General features: G+C 52.3%; 1 protein-coding gene across 1 annotated transcript; it reads left to right on the forward strand.

Annotated features, from left to right (window-relative positions):
- Window positions 1–4,720: 4,720 nt before the first annotated feature.
- TMPRSS5 (transmembrane serine protease 5) lies at window positions 4,721–22,745 on the forward strand. The gene is made up of 13 exons (XM_040631211.1): window positions 4,721–4,841; window positions 6,908–7,031; window positions 7,369–7,467; window positions 7,970–8,092; window positions 9,184–9,319; window positions 9,677–9,790; window positions 10,533–10,576; window positions 11,297–11,459; window positions 12,430–12,608; window positions 14,224–14,322; window positions 14,813–14,955; window positions 15,189–15,341; window positions 22,642–22,745. The coding sequence occupies exons 1-13, from the start codon at window positions 4,839–4,841 to the stop codon at window positions 22,660–22,662; spliced, it is 1,401 nt and encodes a 466-aa protein (XP_040487145.1). The 5' UTR covers window positions 4,721–4,838; the 3' UTR covers window positions 22,663–22,745.
- Window positions 22,746–23,414: the final 669 nt, after the last annotated feature.

A 23,414-nucleotide genomic window follows, 5' to 3' on the forward strand; every position in this document is an offset into this window, starting at 1 on the left:
TTTTGGTCAGAATAAGACAGAAGAGAGTACTCAGAAAACAGTATGCTAATGAATAAGCAACTGATTACCATATGAGACCACACAGCCATTCTTTTCCTTCTAAATACACTTTTATCCATTTCTTTGTATTCCAAGCAAGCAAAATGGCAACAGACGGTCAGGGATTCTACACTGCCTATAACGGCTCAGTAATGGTCTGGAATAAGTTAACTGGATCTCACATTTTCCCAATTTTCACTCATTAAAGCTTCTCTTTTATTAGACTTAGGAATCATTAATTTCTTCATTGAGAAAACCACTCTCCAGAGAGCTGGATAGAAGGAGGTATGTGGTTGGGCCTCATTAGGCTGTGGGATGGCATTAGAGGGTCTGGTGGCTTGAATTAACCCCAGCGGTCTGATCCAAACTCAACTGCGGGAAGGGCTGGGACTTGTTTGAGGGGACCTGGCGATATGATACATACAGAAGGACTATGCAACAGATAGAGGCTAGGTGAGAGCGAGAGATGCGTTCTTGGTAGAAATGAAGCTAAAGAGGGGACTGGATGGCACTGAGGGGATGTACAAAGCTGTTCAGAATCTCGATCCTGCGTCTCATCCCACGCATGCTTTCACGACCTTCACCGAGAACACCAAACTCCCTTTCTCTGGGAGAGAAAGAGTGAGTGATTATGGGGGCTATCTAAGCAAGTCTGAAATCTGTAGGGCAGGCAGTCAGGAAGGGAAGATCATGGGCAGGCTTAAATCCACAAAGAAGAGCTGAAGCTGTCATCTACTGGCAGACAGGTAGGGGGCATCATGAGCAGGACGGAGCTCCATAGGCACTGACTAGAGCAGTGGTCCATAGGTGGAACTTCTCCTCTCTGAGCCTGCATGTTCTGTGAATACATGACTTGTGGGGTGTGTATGTGTGGTAGGAGTGGGAGACATCTCCGGACTAGATGTTGGGAGACCTGGGTTTGGATGGCCTCCAATTCCTGCGGCATAAATGGTAGATTCTTTCAACAAACTTTATAAGTCTGAGAATTCTGTATAATTTGAACTCAGGTATTTCCATTTGGATAGAGGAGAAATACAACAGTGTGAGAAAGGCCCTTGTTGTTTTTGAGAATAGTGACTAAAGGAGGAGAGAAAGCAAAATTTCGAGGTTCATAAGTTGGGGCTTATCTGTAGACTTGGTCCTGGGAGTCAGGGAGTTGTCAGGTGGAAGAAAGTAGGGGAATAGGGCCAAGACTAGGATGAGGCTACATATAAATCACCATGGTAAAAATAGAGATCCCAGGGCCTTCATGCAGAGGGGTCATGCTTCAGCTGGTGTCAGATAGTGCCCCCTACGGCACAGAAGTTAAGGAGGCATCACTCTTCGGGTATCCAGGTACTGACACTCCACTTGCTAGTGATTGCCTCCTTCAAGTTTGCACTATAGGCCCCTGCTGCCTTACCCTGGAGGTGGGTATTCTCTTCCAACCAGGGAAATGGCCAGGGTACTCAGAATAGCTCACCTGGAATGGAAGCAGTAGAGAGAGAAAGAGAAGGGAGCATTCTTAGGTAGCAAAGCAGAGAAGGATGGTCAGAAAGAGGCCAGTCCCAGTTTAATCTAAAACACACTCTTTTTTTTTTTTTCAGACAAAATTGTGATTGTAAAATTAAAGTGTACATATTAATGATTTGATCTTTACGTGTGTTGTGAAAGGGCTCTTCTCATCTAGTTCATTAACACATCTATTACCCCACATATTTATTTACTTACTTTTTGGTGAGAACATTTAAGTTAAATACTCTTAGCAGATTTTAGTTTTGCTTTGCAGTGTTATAAACTATAGTCACCATGTTATAACTTCTATGAATTATAGGATGAATAACGTGTTTAGCCTTATAGTGGTTATCATGCATGCATGCTCCATTCACTTTCAGAACTAGTTGTTTGGGGAGCCTGTCCTTCAGGTGGAAGTCTGAAAAGTTGGAGTGCTAGATGTGGGTTCCAAACACTTCCCTCCTCAGGGAGAATTTGAGAATTGTGAGTTTCCTTCTGATTATATGTTGCTGTGCCAGGGGTGGAGTTTATGGCAAGAATGTGTCTCAAACTTTCCTGCCAGATTTGATGTGGATATTTCCTTGTTTGGCCTATTGTAGGAGTCACTCAGCTAGTTTCTAGATTCCTTTCAGAGAGAATTGCTCTGTGTGTAACTGTAGATTTGGTGTGTCTGTGGAAAGAATTGAATTCAGGAGCCTTGTATGTCATCATCTTGAACCAGAACGCTTTATTGATTTCTTTTTCCCCCTTCTTATTTTTTGTGTGTGCCTCACAATTTCTTATTGAAAACTGGGTTTTAAATAATATAATACATCAACTCTGGAAATCAGATTTTCCCCATTCCCTAGTGTTTATTGTTGTTGCTGTTTGTTTATTCTGTGATGTCTATATTCTTTGTCACGTGTGGCCACCGATGTCTCTGCTCAGTTAGTGGTCAGCTAAAGATTGGACAGAGATTTGCCTTTGATGCCTAGAACCAATAAGTCTCTCAGTCTTTGCAGGGGGGCTCTAGGGGAATGTTGGAGCATGCCTTCAACACTCAGCCAGGAAGTTTACAACTCTGCCCTAGCCTTCACTTCTTGCTTTTTCAGAGCATCAAGGTTAGCCAGAGATGAAAGCTTAGGACCTTCCTGAAGTCTTTTCTAAGTATGTACACAGCCCTGTGTATGTTCACATTCCTAAGCACATGCCTGCTTTCTAGATTCTCTGGAATATTTCAGAGCCTTTCAAAGCCCCTGTGGATACCTCATTCCCCAGCTTTTTATTTTAAGGTTTTTGATTAGCTGATTGTTTGTCCCAACTGTTACCCATTGCCTTAGGCTGCCATAAAGTCCAACAACTGTCTTTAATTGTTTTCAACAAACCTCCTTAAAGAAAAAGTCCCACAAAAGGGATCTTCCAGAGAGTTCAAATAATGACAGCTCTCTGGAAATGAGGCTTTGAAGGAACTCCAACTCTGTTCTACCTGTGGCTGCCAGGCTGCTGGTTTTCCTTGTGATTGTGGGATGTTGGTTTCTAAGACGACTTCAGAACTGAAGAGAGGGTGATAGAATTACAACAAATTAAAATGCCACAAAGCTCACTGTTCTTACCAAGATTGTGTCGTTTTTCTTGAATAAACACTTTCCATATTGCTGTAAGCCTCTGGTTAATTTCCAGGCTTTAAAAAAGTTGATTCTGATAAATTTTTGTCAGTTTTCTCCTTGCTTTAATGGAGAAGAGAATTTGCGGAGGTCTTTACTCTGTCATTTTCACTGCCATCACCTGTAGTATATTTGGAATGCCCTTCTACGTGATCGCCTTCTCATTTCTCAAAACACAGCTCAAATGTCTCCTCTCCTGTGAAGCTTTTTCTGTGTCCTCTGGGCAAAGGAGTCAGCTTTTTTTTAATCTTCCTATACCTCTGTGTTTATGCCCCTATTATTTCACTTTTTACAAGTAACAGTTATTGATATCTGTTCCTGTGTCTTCTGTCAGCCTGCAGTTTCCTAGCTGGTGACTTAGCCATTCTCCATGCCCAGACTAGTTCTGGACACACAGTAAGTATGCATATTTGTAGGTTGAGGGGTATTTGTTTTAGGAGAACTCAGAGCCTAGCCAGGGGATTCTCAGCTCCAGCTACCAGTTCTCTCCTCCTGCTCCTGTGATTCATATCTGCCCTCGGTGTCTTCATTGTATTAGAAGTGTGGGGAGCTCTGTGTGATTACTGTAAGCTCTGAGTTGACTGAGTGTATGAGGGAAGTAGAGGGGAAAAATAAAGCCTGTGTGGATGAGGTTTTACAGTAATAATAATGATAGCAGCCAATGTTTACTGAGTAGATGCTATGCTAGATACCAGGCTAGAAGCTTTATATTCAAATCTCATTCATTTCCAGCATCAATCCTATGAGGTGGGTACTGTTATCCTCATTTTACACGTGAGGCTAAGTAAGGGAAGTGGCAGAAGTGGGGTTAGATGAAGTCCTGACTTCTAAAGCCCATATTCTTAACTGTTCCATCTGAGGGATCCGGGAGAAGCATTTGGATGAGGGGAGACCACACAAGCCTTTTTCTTTCCCTGGCACCTGTTCTGCATCCTGGAAGAGATGTGGTTCCCAGGTGTGTTCAGCCCACTCTGGGCTCAGCTGGGCCGCCTTCTGCTCTGAAGCAAGATAGCGCTGAGGGCTCCGATAGTAACTGGCCCCCAGGAAAGCTGGGTGGAGAGGCCCCATTTCCCCAGCATTGGGGTGACAGGTGTAGCCCTGAGGAGAGAGGCGGCAAAGATTCCTCATTATCATCCCAATTCCAACATGGTGACAGCCCCAGAGTGCTGGGAAAGCCAACCCACACAGAGAAGAGATGTAATCCAGAGGGCTCAGAAACATTTCCACAAATACTAATATCAGTCCTTCCAGTACAGCCCTGTCAGCAGGAAGGGGGAATTGTGCTAGCATGCATGGGGCACACTGTTTGGCACAAGGGACCTGGTTGCTAAGCAACAGTAGTTGGCCTCCCCTCCTCCCTGTAACCTTTTTCTCTGTTTCTAAGCTTCTAGTTAGCAGATGGGAGGGGCTGAGGCTGCCCAGCCCAGCCTTTGGCCCCCTTTCCTGCAACAAGGGGTCTATTCATGGTTTCTGAGCAGATTTATTGTCTCTCTGGCACATGTCTGTGTGTGTGTGTGTAGGGGGGAGGATAAAGGGAGGGGCCATATGTGAACTAGGGAGACCTCACCCTCTGACCAAGCTGACTGGGCTATTCAATCAATGCTGGTCCAAGAACAGGAGCAGGATCCTGCCTAGAGTCCCCGAGGGTTTCCGCTGACCCAAATGGTAAGGCCGTGCATACATCTGTGCCACCCCTGACCTGGCCTCTCTCTCTTTCTCTCTCCCCGCCCCCACGTTGGGTTTCTAGGCAGGTGGAAAGAGCCCCCTCTGGCAGCTCCGGCACAGGGGCTAGAGCCTAGAGGGGGCCCTGTGTGGCCCACCTCCTATTTTTTTCCCCAGGGACTGACTTTTCTTCTCCCCTCTATCCCCCATAGGCCTGTCCAAGTGCTCTGCACATAGACAGTGCTAACAAATCATTATTACATTGAACTCCTACTCAAAAGGAGGAGCGGGAGATCCTGCGCCATTGCAGACCATTGTTGCAGGCGACTGCGCGAGCTCAAACACGTGGGTTTGGAGGTAGAGCAACTCCTCGGGTGAGGCCAGTTAGTCGGAAGCTGAACTAAAAGCCAAGTCTCATTGTTTGTGCCCTTGAGCCTCATCTCTAGACCCAGGAAGGAGTGTATATGGTAAGGGGCAAGCCAAGACCCCATGTTTCTTGTGGAGAAACAAGCCCTATTGTTGGTGGGAGGACCAGCCCTACAGATCCTGGGCTGTAACTGGTGTAGGGGATGGGAAGTAGGGGTGATGTCTTGCTTCATATGGAAGTGTGGGCTGCTGCCCTACTTGTGAGGTGAACTGGCAAGTGTGTTCACGGGTCCAACAGAATGATTTCCAGGGTGAAATCTGGGAGCCTAGACCAATGAGGAAGGGCAGAGAGAAAGAGAAGTAAATGAGCGCAATATAGGGCCACAACAGGTGCCTTATAGATTGAAGAAAGCTTCTTGGAGAAGTGACATCTAAGCTGGGTCTTGGGAGTCAGCTACGTTGGGAAAAGGATGGCAGATGCAAAGTCTCTGTGGTACGAGGGCACGTGAAGGCCCAGAGGACTGGCGTGTGTGTTACCATGACCCTGAGTTCCACTGTGGAGGGAGTCATGCTGGCAGGTGGGGATGGAGAGGTGAGGAAGGGTGAAAGCACAGAGGATTTTGTGGGCTGTACCGTAGGACTTTGGATTTTTCTTAGAGTGCAGGAAGATTCATTGGGTGCTTTAAAGATGTTTGAATTATAGGAGTATTGCTCTGGCTTGGACAGTGGGTGGAGATAAGATACTAGAGGAGGGAGATTACTTGTTGGGTAGTAGTGGTTATCTCTCTTATTTTCCAAATGAGAAAATTGAAGTTTGGAGAGGTGTTGAGTTAAGTTCACACAGTAGGCTGCAGACCTAGCTTTAAACTGCTGGTCTGATATTTCTTCCAAGATCTTATTTTCCATTACTCTTCTTCATGGCACATGAATGTCAGGCAAACATATAACTTACTATGCTCTATGCTTTCCCGCCCCCGTGCCTTTGCCTCTTCAACTGCCTGGAATACCCAATGCCCATATATGTCTGTTCAAGCCCTCTTCATCTATGAGCGACCGTCTCAGGCTGCCTTTTCTAGGAAGCCTTTTTCAGTCCCCCGGTGAGAAGTAACCTCTCCTTTCTTCTGTCACTTAACATGTTCTGCCTTTTTTTAATATGTCAGGACTCGACTGAAAATTCTCTGGGGTAGCTGGAGGGTGTTCCATGTTGATTTATTTTGAACTCCCTACAATGTCCCGCACTGTGGCCCACCCTCTCGGGCTAAATCTTATTTACTGGATAAATGAATGGATGGTGCATTGGGCAGGGGAACTTCTTCCTCTGAGACAGGAGGGAATGAAGAAGGCTGGCATCTTGAGGCCTGAGGACAGATGTTAAGAGATTCAGCGGATGCTCTTGATGGTGGTGGGAGGCCAGGGGAGGGAGTGGTGAGGAGTGTGGGCTTCGGAGTCCATACTCCCCCACCCCCTGTCTGGGTTTGAATACCTGCTCTGATGCTTAACTGGCTGTGTGAGAATAAGTTGGATGGGGTAGGGGCTCCAGGAGAGCAGAGAGGGCCTGGAGGGGCATCAGTGGGAATACACAGTCTCCAAGATGAAAAAAAGGCAGTGAGTGCACAGCTGAGATTAGAGAATGGAGTCTTGTCATGGGCTGAGCTTCTCCGCTTGGTGTGGGGATCCTGAGTGACCCACAGTTATTTCCCCAGAGCCTGATGCTGGATGGCCAAGCCCACATGGAGGATCAGGACGCAGAGGAGGGCCCAGGACCTGGGATCTTCAAAGCCAAGCCAAGAGAGCCACTGCAGAGGCCCGAGGCCCGGCAGCAACCCAGTAGGCCAGACTGGGCTATAGGGGAATGACAGGGTGGGGACAGCGAATGGGTAATCTTCCTACATTCCCTAGATCCTTCTTGAGAGAGCCCCCAGGGGCTGATGGCCAGAGGCTGCCTCACTGTTTATCCCAGACCTGCTTTTGCTCTGTTTCCAGTTTGGGGGTTGAGTGGGCTCTGTGGGCCTCAGTGGGGAGGGGGTAAGGGGAGGCGGGCGGGTGCAGTGGGGCAGACTCCTGCCCCAGCCCCGTGGCTGCCTAGCCCCATGGTGGGGCCTCGGGCAGAGTGAGGCTGGCAGGCAGGAGCAGGGCACGCAGACTCCTCTGCCCTCTCCTGCAGGCTCGTGGGCAGGGCGCTGGTGCTCAGGGCGACGCTGCTGTGCCGGGCTGGGAGCCCTGGCGCTGCTGGCTGGTGCAAGCATCGGCTCCTGGCTTCTCGGTCAGTGCTGGGACCCGTCAGTGCTCGGGGAGGGCCAAAGAACAGGGTCTGGGGATCCTTGCGGGAAGAGACAAGCGGATGTAAAGGGCAGCCAGGACCCATCTTTCTCACCTACTCTGAACTGACAGCAGGGGAGAAGGGATGGGACAGCAACAGGAGGGATTTAGGCTCTGCGTCCAGAACGCTTTAGTCCCAACGTGGGAAGTGGAAGGTACTTGAATGGATAACCCAGGGCGGCCCAAGTCCACCTTTCTCTAGACATCTTTCCCAGTTGAGAGAGACAGAGGCAGGGACAGGGAGAGGGTGTGTGCTGTGCCTCTCCTCGCTGTGTTAGGTGGGGACCCGCCCGAGGCTGGGTGGTCGAGGGGGAGTCTCCAGGCAGCTGCTTTTGTCTCCCTGTGTTGCAGGGGTCTTATTCTGCCCCTTGGCCCTCTCATGTGGGAATCCCTCCCTCCTCCTAGCCTCTTCTCTGTGACCCTGTCCCTGTCCTTGTCCTCTGAAGTGCTGTATCTGTGGCCAGCGCCCTCTCAGCCCGCTCCCGGAACCTTGCAGGATGATGAGATACCTTTGAGCTGCTCCGAGGCCAGCGGTGAGGAAGCCCTGCTCCCTGTGCTTCCCAGAGCAGGTGGGCCACACCCCCAAGGCTACAGACTGCCCCCCCCCCTGCCCTGAGCCCCTTCACAGCTCTGGGATCCCCACTTCCGGCCAGGGGCAAGCAGACCAGAATGAAGGGCCGTGACGTCACTGCCAGCATCTGGGTCTCCTCCTCTGGTGGGAAGGGAGCGACATAGTCCAGCCTTGAAAAGTCCATCTCTGATTTGGAGCTCTCAGCACTCCCTGGGGACTATCTTGATCCCTGGCTTGGGCTGGGCCAGGAGCCCAGGCTGGGAGGAGGGATGGCAACTTGCCATTTGGGGCAGAGTGAGCCAGCAGGATGGGGCAGGGGGAACAGGTGCATGTGGGGAGCCAGCGTGTAGCCGGCAGGGGTCCTCACCTACTCCACATTGCACACCCCCGACCCCGCTGCCTTCACATTGTCCCCTCCCTGCCAAGCACGAATTGGGGATCAGAAGATTAGGTGCCCAGGCAGGGGCTGGAATCAGTTATAGAAGTTACGGTCCGCGTGGAGCCTGCCGTTTGCCAGCTGTGCGGCTTTGGGCACATTGCTTCTTGGAACTTCCATTTCCTTCTCTACAAAATGGAGATACAACCATTTACTACATGAATTATGAGAATAATACGAGTTAATATATAAAAGAGCCTAGCACAGAGCCTGGAGAAAGCAGGTGCTCAATGGTACCCATCAGTAGTAGTACCACAAGATTTGAAACAGGGAGACCGGACTTAAGTCCTGGATCCATCACGTGCAGACTCTGTGATCTGGGGCAGGTCAGTTAACCTCCATGCCTTAGTTTTCCCTCTGCAACATGGGAGGATGGTCATACGCACCCCACAGGGTTGCCTTGACAACGAGAGACAGAGCACAGTTAAAAGCACTCGGTTAGACACCAAACTGGAATGCAGCACTATAAATAAGGGTTATGTTGTTCTCAGAACCAGCCTGATGCCCTGGGGGACAGGGAGCCTGACACTAGGTGACCCAGATGCTGTCTTGAGGCCTCTTCAGGTCCCAGCATGGCCAGGTCCAGCCCCCCTGCCCACCTTGCCCCTCCACCCTGCAGCAGGGACGATGTGACTTCCATGCCGTGCCTTCAGTATCTTTCAGGATAAACACTGAGGACTTCTTGCTGGAAGTACAGGTGAGGGCGCGGCCAGACTGGCTCCTGGTCTGCCATGAGGGCTGGAGCGCTGTGCTGGGGGTTCGGATCTGTCAGAGCCTTGGGCGTCTCAGGTAACTGGGGCCAGGCTTGGGGCCTGGAGTAGGTGGAGGGCTGGTGGTGGTGGGGAAAGAAGAGTTGGACACCTTTATCTGCCTGTCCCCATCAAAGTGCTCAGGGACTGGCAAGAGGTCCTTTTGGCCATCTCCTGGCCTCTGGGCATGATGGGGACCCAGCTTTTTTCTCTCCTTTGAGCATCCCTGCTTTTTAACAAATATGAATCCAGGAAGAGGTCACTGTCAAAGTCTTGCTCTGTGACTGTGCCACTGGGGGGATAGTATCTCATGCATGTCTTGGTCATGATTATGTACCGTTTCCCATGCTGCAGTGTAAACCAGTTCCCTCCTGTTCTGTTCCCCTCTTCCGCCAAGACTCACTCACCACAAGGGAGTGAACCTGTCTGACATCAAGCTCAACAGCTCCCAGGGGTTTGCTCAGCTCCCTCCCAGACTGGAAGGCCTCCTGGAGGAGGTGTGGCAGTCCAGGTAGGACTTCTGAGGAGGTTGAGTGAGGTCCCTTACTTCTGGTGAACAGTTCAGCAAAAATTTCCTGTCATGGGAGCCTGGTGGTGAGGACATTGGCCGTGTGAGATAGGACACAGAGGAGCATTTCCCAGTCAGAAATCACAAACTCAGTTCACGTGAGTGGGTACTGACTCTGCCAGGAGAGCCAGAGCCCTGTGGGTTTGGGACATGAGAGGGATCAAGGCATTGGGCCATGCGGCCAAAGATGAGTAGAAGAGAGAAGAGAGCTTTGGTCCAGCAGGAATTGAGGTTTTGCTAGGAAGGAGGAGGGAGAAAGGAGAGCAAGGAAGGGGCTGGAGAGAGAGAGAGAATAGAGTAAGCTCAGGAGGGGCGTGGGGTGAAGTGTGCTTTCTTCCTTCACTCTCTTATCCATCCACCAAACACACGTTTATTCAGAGGCCCTTAGTGGGCACAGCTGGACTTTCCGTCTACAAACACTGGATTTGTAACTTTGGGCCCTGTCCGAGACAACCCTCAAGGGCCACAGCCTCCTGCTGGTGCCCTGGGGTGATGGGGCAGAGTAGCACTGCTGTCCTGGAGACCTGTTAACGAGGAGGGGCCTAGGGTCTTGGATGCAGGCAGGTGCAGATGGGGGACTGCACCAGAGGCCTCCTCCGTCTCCACCTGACAACTGCCTCTGGTCTCCATGCCTGGTCTCGGGTGGGCCCCTGCCCAGCCTCTTACTGCCACCTCTGTTTTGTAGGAACAGTTGTGCTTCCGGCCAGATCGTTTCCCTCAGATGCTCTGGTGAGTCATATCCAGACATATCCAGGAAGGTGGCAGTGGGTGGAGGGAGTCTCCCGTCCTAAGTGTGGAGAGCCCCACAGAGAGGCTCAACTGGGTCTGGGGTGGAGTTCCTAGCCCACCTGCCCCTCTGCCTGCTGGTCCCCTTCTTGCAAACACAGTTCTGCCCCAACAGGGCCCTGTCCAAATCTCTGTTCTGTCCCCCACCAGCCACTGATCTGGGTGGATGATCTCCTTGCTTCACTGCCTGCCAGGACTTCCAAAGCTCCCGCCCCCTTTCATCTGGAAAGCCCCAAAAGGATTACTGTTGGCTGCTAACTGGTTAGCACCTTCAGGAGACCAAGGAAGGGTGCAAACTAGGGGCCACATGGGAGACAGTCTGTGAGCTCCTTTCGTCTGAACCCCCCCAATCATCTATGCATCTCTTCCTCTCTCCTCTTCCATGTATCCGTCCACACCCCAACATTTTGACCCCTTCTGTGGGACAGGCTTTTTGTGAAGTGTTGGGGTTCCACAGACAATGTAGGCATGGTCGTGTCTGTCAGTGAGCTCGCAGCCTGAGGGGGCACACAGGTGTATAATTGACACTTCAACCATCCCGTCCCCCAAATAAAGTAATAAATGAGAGCTGTCCACACTGGGCCACATCCCCGAGGATTAGGACCATGCTGACACCCACCTGTCTTCTAACTCACCATCTTCCCTGTGCTTCTCTGTTTGCAGAGTGTGGGGTGAGGCCCCTGGCCTCCCGGATAGTCGGCGGGCAGGCCGCAGCTCCTGGGCGCTGGCCCTGGCAGGCCAGTGTGGCCCTGGGCTCCCGGCACACGTGCGGGGGCTCTGTGCTGGCGCCGCACTGGGTGGTGACCGCCGCTCACTGCATGCGCAGGCAAGTCTCAGGGGCCGCTCTTGAGGAGAGCGCTTCAGCGGCCTTTTCTGTTTGGCAGTTGGTATGTCCCGTATCACATGTCCACGTCGGACTGTCTCCCTGCGCCCATTCTGAGAGGCATGGATTGCGAAGTTCTCCCCGTTCTGTGCCCAGAACAGCTCTGCACGAATAGCAGCAACAACACAAAGATTGGTTCTTTATATTTGCTCAGTTTTGAAGTTTTTCAAAGGCTTTCCCATTCACAGCACTCCGTGCTGCTTAATGTTTATCACAACTGTAATTAAATCACCTTCCGTGTAATTATTTGTTTAATGTCTTTCTTCCCCTTTAGACTGGAAGCTCCATGGGAACCGAGACTCTCAGTCTTGTTTACCACTGAGTCTCTTTGCTGATTTTCCCACTGCCATGTCCCCCTGGCCTAGAACAGTCCTGGCATGCAGTAGGTGTGGTTAGAGCAGCGTAGGAATGAGTGATGAGTGAATAAGCCCTTTGGACCTCTCCTTTTGGCGGCCGGCAGGGCAGATAGCGTACTCCTCATTTTACAATGAGGAGACTGAGGCTGGGAGAGGTGAGGCGACTTCCCCATGGTCACAGGTGGTAGGTGGAGAGACAGGACTCATAGTTTGTCTGACTCACAGTTAGGATACCACACAAGCCCCTTTGATGTTTGTTATAAAATGTGGAGGAGGGTTATTCAGGATAGAGGGGATGGGAGTTGCAGATCATCCACAGTGTCTTACTTCTAGGGCCAGTCTAGAGCATTTATTAAGCACCTTCTGCATGCCCAGTATCTTGCCAGCTGCTGCAGGGATGCTAGGAGGCACAGGGCTGAGTTCTGGGAGCTGCCAGCCTGGTGATGGGGGATATCCACTAATGGCTTCTCCAGCCACCTTTCCACATCTGCCACCTCACTTAGGTCAGCCTCTTCTGCCCTGTCCTTCCCTGGGCTCAGCGCAGCTCGTGTGTGCAGTTTTAGGCTATCCCGCCTGTCCAGCTGGCGGGTCCATGCGGGGCTGGTCAGCCACAGTGCCGTCAGGCCCCACCAGGGGGCCGTGGTGGAGAGGATCATCCCTCACCCTCTCTACAGCACCCAGAATCACGACTACGACATCGCCCTCCTGCGGCTCCAGACGCCGCTCAACTTCTCAGGTGAGGCACTGGCCAGGGGCGAGCAAGCTGCGGGCTGTGGTGAGCGAGGCCTGCCCTGGGGCCGAGGGTGGGGGCTGAGGGGCCAGCTTATTTCTGAGGTTCCCTCCCAGTGCCGTAACCCTTAACACACTCAGTTCATTTGGTGACCACAGTGAACTGGCAGCGCCTGGACCTACGCTTGCACCGACTCTTGTGCGGGCTCTTTTGGGGACAAAGGTCCTGGCCCTTTGCAGAAGTGGGCTGCAAGTGGGACTTGCCTCAAAGTCCCCAGCAGAGCCTCCTTGGTGCTCCATCTACCACCGGGCTGCTCCGCCCCCGGCCCCAGGCTGGCCCCAGGTCCCAGCCACCACGTGACATGTTACAGTGAAGAAGCTCTATTTTCCCAAATGTCTTTCCTTCAGTCCTCGTAGGACCCCTGACAGGTAGATGAGGCAGGTATAAACAGGGAAGGACATGACATTAGTGAGGAAGGTGACTCTGCAAGACCACGCAGCAAGCAGCTCTGAGCCTGGTGTCCTGACTCCGGGTCCGGCTTCTCCACAGCAGCTGCTCTCGAAAGCACCCCCCCAGCCCGGCGTGCACATGTGCCTGCATCCTCACCGACACACACACGCACGCTCACATGTGCATACACTCGCTCATGCAGTCTTCACACAAGTACACACACGCACACACCCACACTCGCGCACACGCACACACCCACACACGCTCTGCACTCCTCCCTCCCGTCACCACGTGTAGCCTTGGGTTTCCTAAAGCACGGTAGTTGCTACATGCCCTTCACAATTTTACCGCCTATATGTATTCTCCGAACTGTGGCTCAGCAGTTAATATTTCTAAGTTGACTTAAGTACAGTTGAAAGGGGAACTTTAAGTGACCACGTAACTGTGGAACCCATATTACTTGTAGCAAATACGTAACAACCGTAAAAATACTGAGTGAAAACAAGACAGCGTTCAAGTTCCATCCAGCTGCCCTCCGCTGCGCCCGGGGCCGCTCGCAGTGTTTAGGGGGAGGTTGGCAGGCGCTGGGAGAACCACGGAGTGGCCCTGGATGGAATCTTTCTCCCTGATACACTCAGAGGGACTGAAAGAGCCCTGAGAAGGGAATCCTTTCTCCCCATGTGAATCAGTGTTTATTTAATGGCATGTCTATATGCTACTTTAGAACACGTTAGGGCCTGACCCTGTTGGACTGCCACACACTTTTGAAAACAATGCCCCAAGAGGGATCAAACATCCTAAGGAAAATCCAAAGTGAGTCCTCATTAGGAGAAGGTGGGCACAAAGGCCCAGAAGGAATCCCCATTCTCCCTCAGTCCCCAGGTCAGGGGTATGCAGTGTGTCCATGCCCACCCTAGAAGGCTCCATGCGCACAGCAGTTTATATACCGTCCTCTGTGTCAGTGGTGACCTCCCTGCCAGCGTGGTACAGGGCATGACTGGCACAGCCTTATAGGAGGCCTGGCTCGTGGAAGCCGGGAGCCAGGACCATTTGAGAGGGAGTGAGGAGGGCCTGCCAGCCTGGTTCTTCCCCCAGGCTGACGGTGGGGTGGTGGGGAAGAGCAGCTGAGCCTGAGTGAAGCAGGGGCCCAGGACCACCTGCTTCTCCACAGACACCGTGGGTCCTGTGTGCCTGCCAGCCGAGAAGCAAGATTTTCCGAGGGGCTCTCAGTGCTGGGTGTCTGGCTGGGGCCACACCAACCCCAGCCACAGTGAGTCAGCTCCTGGGGCCCTGGGTAAAATAGGGGTGGGGGGCTGGGGGACATTCTACCCCAGGTGAGGCACCTCTATCTCCCACCTCCACCTCCCCCAGCCAAATGGTGGCTCCAGCCCCCTTTTTTTCTGGCATCACCATTGACCAAAGCTAGGAGCCCTGGTCTCCCCAGCCTGGGTCTTTCTGGGAGAACATTCCCTGAGTTTCCCCTGAAGCCAGGTGTTTCCCACCCCCGCCCTCCATCCAGGAGTGCTGTGGCCTCAGCATTTGGGGGGCATATGTGAGTTCTACTCCTCTTCCTTCTTATGTCTGATGGACCCGTGCCTCCTTCCCAGGGTCCACAGCTCCCGCCTTGGGCTCCCCTCTTTGGGTCTTTTGTCTCTGGGGCCTCTAACCACCTTCCCTCTTGCTGTTGTGTCTTCCTGGCCTTGCTTTGTGCCCTGTGGCCTGACTCTGTGTCCTTCTATCTCCATGTGGACCTCCTACAGCCCATAGCTCAGACACGCTCCAGGACACCGTGGTGCCCCTTCTCAGCACCCAGCTCTGCAACAGCTCTTGCGTGTATAGTGGGGCACTCACCCCCCGCATGCTGTGTGCGGGCTATGTGGATGGGAGGGCTGATGCGTGCCAGGTACAGCATGGAGGGGGACCGTGGTGGAGGGTGGGAACAGGGGGACCTGCTGTGGCTTGGCCCCTGCTAGAGGGAGGGGTGCCTAGGCAAGTCGAGTAATGTGCTAAGGATTTACGGAGGGGTGAGGCAAGTGGGGATCCCATGCTGGAAGCAGTAGAGGCTGGAAACAGAGGCTCTGCTCCCTCCACTAGGAAGGACTAACTGCCTCTCTCTCTGTGTCTCTATGCCCTCAGGGTGATAGTGGGGGCCCCCTGGTGTGCCTGGATGGGGGCACCTGGCACTTGGTAGGGGTGGTCAGCTGGGGCCGTGGCTGCGCAGAGCCCAATCACCCCGGTGTCTACACCAAGGTTGCTGAGTTGCTGGACTGGATCCATGACACCGTGAGGGTGAGTGTGGGGGCAGGGATGGGATGAGCGGGTTTGTAAAGGACCCAACCCTTGGAAACTATGACCCTCACCTCTTAGGTCTGGGCCCTGCTTGGGGCTGGAGAATGGTCCCCAGAGCAGGAGGAGGAAGTGATGCTTGTAACATTGAATCCATTGGATTTCCATGGATTTAAGTGTTAATTAGGTAAGAGTAGACCTGGGTATGTAGCCCAGATCTGCCATTTACTGTGTGAGCTTTGGCAAATTCCTAACCTTGGCAAGCTTCCATTTCCTGGTAGTAGCACCACGGCTACCTTGAATGCTCCTGTGATGAGTGAATGAGGTAAGACTACGAGTAGTGAGCTGCACAGTGCTAGGCTTGCAGCGAGGGTCCGCGTGTTATTCTTATGCGTGTTTACTCCTGATGACAAGGCAGTTCGGAGTGCCTGCATTCCTTGACTTTGGAGAGAGCTCGGCATTTAGCAGTTTGCATTCAGCAAGGGATTAATTCTTGTGGGACACTGGGCAAGGTTCTCAACTTCATCTGTTCAGTGGGAGGGCCGAGTAAGATAATGTGTATGAAAACAGGTTATATGTATAAAGAACTTTACAAATGCAGGGCGTGATGAAGAAAAGCATCTTTCTGCAGGGTTGGGCACAGGCACAGGTGGTAGGTAATAAATTTTAGAGATTCCAGGGGACATATGCACCCACCTTCTCATTCAAGCCTTACAGAAAAACTCGAGAAGCAGATATTTTTAGCTGCATTTGCTGGAAGTAGAAATCAAGGTTCCGAATGGTGACGTGATTTACTAAAATGAACAGTACTGGGCCGGTGGGTGGCGGGGCCATGCTGTGGGTTTGGCTCCTTCCTCTTTTGGCCCAGGGCTCCCTCCCCTAGTCCTGCATGCAGCCTCATGCTTCCTGGGTCTCTGGCAGGTCCGCTAGATGGAGGAGAAGCGGCAGCCTCAGATGCAGAAGGCACGGACCTCCTCCCACACAAGGCAGTCACCCCCCGCGGGCCGGCCTCCAGGGAAGGCCCCTTCCCTCAGGCCCTGATTTTGAGTCCCTCTTTCTCACCAGAGAGCCTCAATAACAGGACAGCGGGGGCGGGGGGTTGCTGGGAAGATTGGGGGCTGGGGTGCGTGGGGAAGGTGTGAGAGAGGAAGAGGCTGCTGGCAGCAGCTCGGTGCCTGCCCTTCCTCCTCCCCCACCGCCCCCAAACCCTTGTGCGCATCTTTTGGGAGGCTGCTTAGGGATGCCCTGTGACTACTCTCCCTGTGCTCTCAGGCAGGGCAGGTGCCTCCCTAGAGGAGCCCCTGGATCAAGGTAGGGCCAAGTCCATGGAATCAAGGAGCCTCCGCACTCCGCTGTCCTTCTTGCCAACTGCCTGTTCCCTCCTGGCTCTGGCTGGCCCTGCTGGGGCGAGGGCACTGTGAGAGTGCTCTGGTTGGTGCTGTGATAGGGCATTGGTTCAAAATGACAGTTCTGTCAACTGGTCCAAGAAGTGCTGTTATTAAAGTGAAGTGATGTATGGTCTCGGTCTGCCTCTCATTCTCAGTCTCTCTGTCTCTCTGTCTCTCTCTCACACACACACATACACTAAGGGATAAAATTGTACATTTCCTCCCATACATGTTTCTTAAAGCTCTGGAATAGACTCCTGCTCATCTCTTTAGAATATTGGCACTTATTTAATTCTTTACATCTCTTAAATCTACACGTCACGATCTGCAGCAAAAAGCCCCAGCTGTCTGTGGGCTGCTGCATTGGGCCTGAGAACCATTAAGTCAGTGCTCTCTTAGGAGGGCCTGACTTCCCAAGACCTGTCACCTTAGCTCCTGTCTCAGCACTGGGCTTTCCATCTTGGGGAGATTTCTTTCTGAGTTTACACCCAGTTAGCATTTTCCTGGTTCAGCTTTTCCCCGACTCTCTTCTCTCTAGCAATTAAAATGCACTTGGCATCTTGTTTCTAAAAACTGCAATGAATTTTTTATGGTGCTCACCCAAGGAAATGCAATTAGTGTTTAGCAATAACACAACTTTTTCGTGACTTTATCAGCATTTTTTTTTTGGAGGGGTAGTACAAATGCATATTCATTCCTGGAGGGTCTGCTCCCGTTGCATGAAGTGCACTAGAATGTAAGGGCCTCATTGACTGTTGCTCTGTTACCTGGGAGGAGGTTGCTGGGAGGCTGCTCTCGAACTGCAGGAGCAGCATGGGAGAGGCTCTGGTGGGTGGCACATAGCCGCACCCTGTGTTCGTAGCCCTCCAGCCCCTTCCATGAGCTCGAGCATTTGCTCCCTGACTCTGGTAAGCCCCCATCCCAGGAGGCAGTTCAGGACAGCTGATCCCCCTGGGCAAGGAAGAGTTACCAGCAAATCCATCAACTGTGATATTCTTGGTGTTTCTCACGTCACCCAGAAGCATTAGCTTCTTTAAAGGGAAGTTTTTATTCTTCACCGTCATTATAGTAGGTTAACAATCAGTAATATTTGAATATTACAGTTTATCGACATTGTTCATGTGTATCTCACTTAGATCTCATAAAATCTGTGCAGTGAAGATAGTATTATTACTGTGCCCATTGTACAGGCAAGAAAATCAGTTCAGAAAGATTAAGGATTCCCTAGGACCTGCCACGAGTAAGTTCCAGTGAACCCTGGAAACTTTTCACTCTGCATCCACACCACTGTTTTGCCCGTGGATGAACGAGATGGTCCAGTGTTGCACAGAAGTGTATACTTGGAAGGTGCTTTATCACCTAGGTGAGTCATCCGCCTACACTAATGCATTGCCATCACTGCTTTTAATAGGTGAGGTGGAGCAAAACCTGGGAAATTCAGTGGCTCCTGCCAGAGACCCTTCTTAGGTAATATTCTTACCGATTGCCAGTTCTCCGTGAGATTCACGGTCTGACTTAAACTTTACAAATGAGTATCTTCCACAGGAGGACGATAAAGAGAACCCTAATTAGAAAATTTGCTAATAGCAGTTCCCTGTTTACCTACAGAATCTCCTAGTATCTTTTGCCAGTCGGATCTGCAGACTCAGGCTCCCACCTGCCCTTCCTTTGTTAGCACCTGACGATCCAGCTCTTAGGAAAGTGAGGAGGGGTGCTGGTGGGGGGCTAGCTGCCACAGTGCAGGTATAGAGATGGGGGGCAAGAAAGGTGGGAAGATTCAGGTCCAGAAGGATTTTAATGGGGACCAGCTGGGTGCCCAGCTGCATTAAGCTCTGTAGGGAATTTGGAGGTAGAGAAGCCGACTACCTTATTGGAGCGATGAGACTTATTTGCAATAAATTATAGCGGCCAGCCGGGCACAAAGCTATATGGCGAGGCAGTAATTGCTAAGGGAGCTCTGAGGGCCTATCGTGGAATAAGTCAGAGCATTTCTGTGCAGGAAACCTGTCTCTCCTGTCCAAGGATTCAGCGTCACACCTGCCTGGGCAGAGCTGGTGAGCCCCCTGGGACTTCCCAAGCAGGTTGCTCCTGGCTGCCATGCCCAGGGTCTACTCCTTCTCTCATCTACTCCTTCTCTGTACTTTCGGGGTCTGGAGGGTACAGTAGGGGTACAAGCTCTGTCTCCTTGTTAGACCTCCTGTGGAGTCCTGCTTTTCCTAGAAGGGTTGCTGTGAATGAGGGGGCAGCCCTGACGTTCCTCGGGAACATTTCTCAGGCTCTTTCCTACACTTCACTTTGGGAAGTGCTGGGCTCACCCATAATAGGACAAAGCTGGAAATGCTATCAGTGCTAAAAGCTGGTGCAGGAGCTGCCGGGAGATGATTTTCCCCAGTTTCTCCATTGTTTTCTGTGCTCTGTCCTCTCCTGGCCATGCACTTAGGACCCTCCTGGCTACTCGAGAGAGCCCACCTACACCTGCTGCCACTCTTCAGCCTCTCCCAGCATCCCTCGTCCAGAACCCCCCACCCCACCCCCAGACACATCAGAATGCACTCTTTGGCTATGCCTCACCCTTGGGACTCTGCTTCCTGCTAACCAATTGGAGCCCAAGGTTGTTAATGGCTGTTTAAAACGTCTTAAATACCACCGCCTCTAGTAGGGTTCCTAGTACCAGATGGGGAGTAGCTTCCTACTGCCGAGGACAAGGCTGATCTTCCTTACATATTCCAAGACCTGGAAAGTGAAATGTGGAGCAGGCAAGCACCCTCTGTAGACTTATAGCGCTCCGGGGGCCCCAAGGGCAGAGCAGTCCCGGGGAATCCACTGGAAGGTTTCCACCTGGAGTTGGTGCTGGAGCAGACCAAGCTGGGGACTCAGAATGGAGAGGGCAGTCCTGGCTCCAGAAGATGCTGATCTCCCGCTCATGTGCCTCTCTCAGAGCAGTGTGTGGGCTCCAGGAAAGCAGGGCCTTTCACGGGCCTGGCCTTACCTTCTGAGCCTCCTCCCTTCCAAGGCCTCTGTGGCTGTGGCATCTGATGGGTAGAGTCCCAATCTGGGCCGCCAGCCACTTAAGAGCGTGCTCTCCTGAGCTAGTGAGTCAGCCTCCGTTGAACTTTGTCTCCCACCTGTCAAACAGGGAGTCTCGGCCAGGTAGGCTCTGCTGGATGTGCCCTCTCAGCTCTAACTCAAACCTGTTACCTCTGGAGATGTCTGCGCTGCTGTGGAGAGTACCATAGGGTGGTGCTGGGCCAGATGTAAAGGACCCAGCATGTTCTGGCTCCCCAGGCCCACACGAGGACATCGCTCATAGCTGCTCTCCCTTGAGGCTTGCCCTCTGCGTCCTGGAGGGGGTGGCAACCACACCAGGCAAACGATTTTAAAGCCGTTTTTCCCCATGTCCGTCTGGCCAGCATCTGTATCAGGGTGAAGGGTTCCAGGACAGGTAGATCCCTGTGACCTGGCAGTGTTTCAAGTGCCCCCCATCTCCTTCCTGACACCCTAGGCTCCATGCAGGGCCTCATGGGCCCCAGCTTCCTAAAGACAGTGAGGAAATGTCTTCCCCCCCCACAAAGACCACAGACAATTTCCTTCTGCCCTCTTTCTCTCGACAGCTCCTAAGCTGGCCTCAGGACCCCCTCTTCCTGCAGCCTCTCCCTATGCATGAGGGGGAGTTGTGAGGAAAGGTTTTGGTTAGCAGAACCCTAACCTACAGGCAGCTTTGGTCCAAGCAGTCTTCTGTTCCTGGCCATGTTACCAGGGAGGGAGAATCCTTTCCCACAGCCTCTCAGGGTGACTCTACCTTCCCGGTTTGTCTAGGATGGTCCTGGTTGTGACACCGAAAGCCCCATGTCCCCAGAAACCGCTGCCTGGGCAAACCAGGACAGTGGGTCACGCTAAGTCCACCGCCTCCCTTCTGTATAAAAGGCATTCTGTAAAACCTAGTACCCCTCGGCCTCCTCCAGTCTTCCCTCAGTCTGACTGGGCTTAAAAGAATCCTGTGTTGGTGACCAAGAGTTGGAGGAAGAGAAGGTTCCTGGGAGTTCTCGAGGTCTGGACTGTTTCTCAGATGCCGCCTTGGCCCTGAGGTTCTTGGAGCAGGAGTGCCTTGCTGCCCTAGCTGCCCCTCGTTCCTGCGGTGGTTCCTCAGATGGCAGCCCGGGCAGCGGAACCTCACCCCACCAGCCTGGCCCTCCCAGGCCCAGAAGCTCTTCTGCAGTTTGGGAGAGGCTAGGAAGGTGAGGTAGATATAGTGCTGCTCCCGGAAGCCATGAATATTGATCTCCCAGCTTCCCCAGGTCTCACTGATTTCTGCTCCCCAGAGCTGGTATGGGGCTCAGCATGCGATGCTCACGGAGCCCACTCAGGAGGAGGGGAGGGGGATGCTGTCATCCCCTGGGAGGCGGGTGGGCCTCATCTGTAGCCTCTGCCATCCGGAGGGGATCAGAGAGGAGCAAAGAAGAGACTGCCAGACTGCTGGAGCCCACAGGGATTTTGTGGGGTTTGTTTTTCCTCAACACTGTCTGCAGAGTGAGGGCATGAATAAAAGAGTGAGGGAAGATTTACTGTTCCCACGGTTGGCAGTGGCCCTCTATTTGCACAGCGGATCCGGGCAAGGAGGGGCTGGAGCAGGTGGGGGCGATGCTGGGACTCAGGGAGAAAGACTCTTGGCAGTCTTTTTGCAAGGACCCTGGGTGGAGCTGCAGGCCAGGCTGCGAGGGGCTATCTAGGCCGACTCTCCAACCACCAGGGGCCAGAGTGTCCTCTCCCATCTTCTTGCCTGCATTAGCCAGTAGCAAGCAGCTTGGGTCCAAGAATCTTTAAACCCAGGGGCACATGATGGGCCTGACAGGGTGTGCCGCCAATGAGGACCCCAAAACAAAGGGCTCCAGGCTGGGCTCATCTGTCATTCATGGCCCTGGTAATGAGCACAACCGAGAAATGACTTTTATCACATCCTAGCCTGGTCTGGGTCTGGGTGGGCCTGGAGCTGGGGCTGGGACCTGGAACCTTTCAGCTGAGAGCAACCTTGGTTGGGCTCCCTTGTGTAGCCTCAAGGCCACTTGAATTCTAGGGTCTAGAAGGGGGCACATGGGCCCTGGGTGGGCACATTACCTTGGCCCTGTGAGCTTCTCCCTTCAGGGAGGGTGTGTCAACAAGGGCCAGGAGAGCAGGGTCAGGCCTAGGGTGAGGCAAGTGAGGCATGGCTCTCAGGCTCACACAGGATGGGCTGGCTCCCGCCTCATCCTGGTGCCGGCCCTACAGGATAGGGCCTTACAAAGTGAGCAGCCCAGAGCAGGGCAGGCTTCTCTTTCTGGTCTCAGTGGCAGCTGCAATTTATTGTATCCCATCACGTGAGACCAAGGTAAGATGGCAGAAGTAGACCCCCTCTCCTGTGTGCCCTGCTCCTGTAAAGTACGATAAAGCACACCTGGCTGCCTTTCAGGGACCTCCACTTCACGTCAGCCCAGCTCTGGCAGTCCCCACACTCATGCTCAGCAGAGAAATGAAAGGATTCATTGTAGTTCCCACTCATGTGGCTGCTCAGAAATTAACTGAGATAAGCACAGGGAAAAACTCTGGTGTACAAATGCATTGTATCCCAGAACTCTCTCACAGAACAGTATTCATTAAAATGAAGGCGAGTCAAAGCGAATGAGAAAAATGGATGTGTAGGGTCAGGGAAGGTCTGTGGGAAAGGAGCCAGGATACAATCTGTATGCATTTTGGAGAGATCTGGATTAAGCTTGTATGGACAGACTGTCTTCCCCAAATGCATGTGTCGAAGCCCCAACCCCCAGTGTGACTGGATAGGGAGACAGGGCCTTTGGGAGGTAGTAAGTAAGGTTAAATGAACTCTTTACTGGTGTCCTTATAAGAAAAGGAAGAGACACCAGCGCTCTCTCTTTCCTCCCAAGCACAGAGAAGAGGCCATATGAGGACGCAGTGAGAAGGTGGTCATCTGCAAGCCAGGAGGAGAGTTCTCACCAGAAACTGACCTTGACGGCACCTTGGTCTTGGACTCCGGGCTTCAGAACTGTGAGAAATAGATTTCTGTTCTTTAAGCCACGCGGTCTGTGATATTCTGTTATGGCAGCCCTTGCCGGTTAATATCAAATTAAATCACCATAGAAGACACTCATAAAACAGGAGAATAAACACAAGAGCAAGCTCGGGGTGTTGTAGCCCAGTGTGGAGCCTGTGGCTTGGGTATCCATTGCACTATGTGTGGGAGGCATTTAGGGGAGGCCAGGTCGGCGGGGTGAGAAGAGTGCTGGTCCCAGGAGCCCCGGAGTCTGGGTTCTGATCTGGTCTTCGTTGCTTGTTCCTGAGCCCAGCTGTCTCTGGACTTTGCTGAGTTCCTGTTCTCTCCTCTACGTAATGGGACTAATAACATATGCCCTGCGTAACTCACAGAGTAGATGGGAAGACCGAGTCAAATTAAATAAGGAGAAGGCTTTGGAGATTGCGTAGAGCTAGGCAAATGGAAAAGGTTATGGCTTTGAATCCGTGTTGGCATATCTGCCAGTTGTCATGTTTATCCAAATCAAACCCCATTTACTGGATATTTTCTTGGTGTTACGCCCCATCGTAAGCCTGGGGCACTCAGAGCTGAATAAGATAGCACTGTCTTCAGGGGATTCACGATCTGGTTGCAGACAAGCACTAAAAACTGGCTATATTTATTATT

The sequence above is a fragment of the Ursus maritimus genome, unplaced genomic scaffold, assembly GCF_017311325.1.
Source record: "Ursus maritimus isolate PB19 unplaced genomic scaffold, ASM1731132v1 scaffold_16, whole genome shotgun sequence".
Lineage (NCBI taxonomy): Eukaryota > Metazoa > Chordata > Mammalia > Carnivora > Ursidae > Ursus > Ursus maritimus.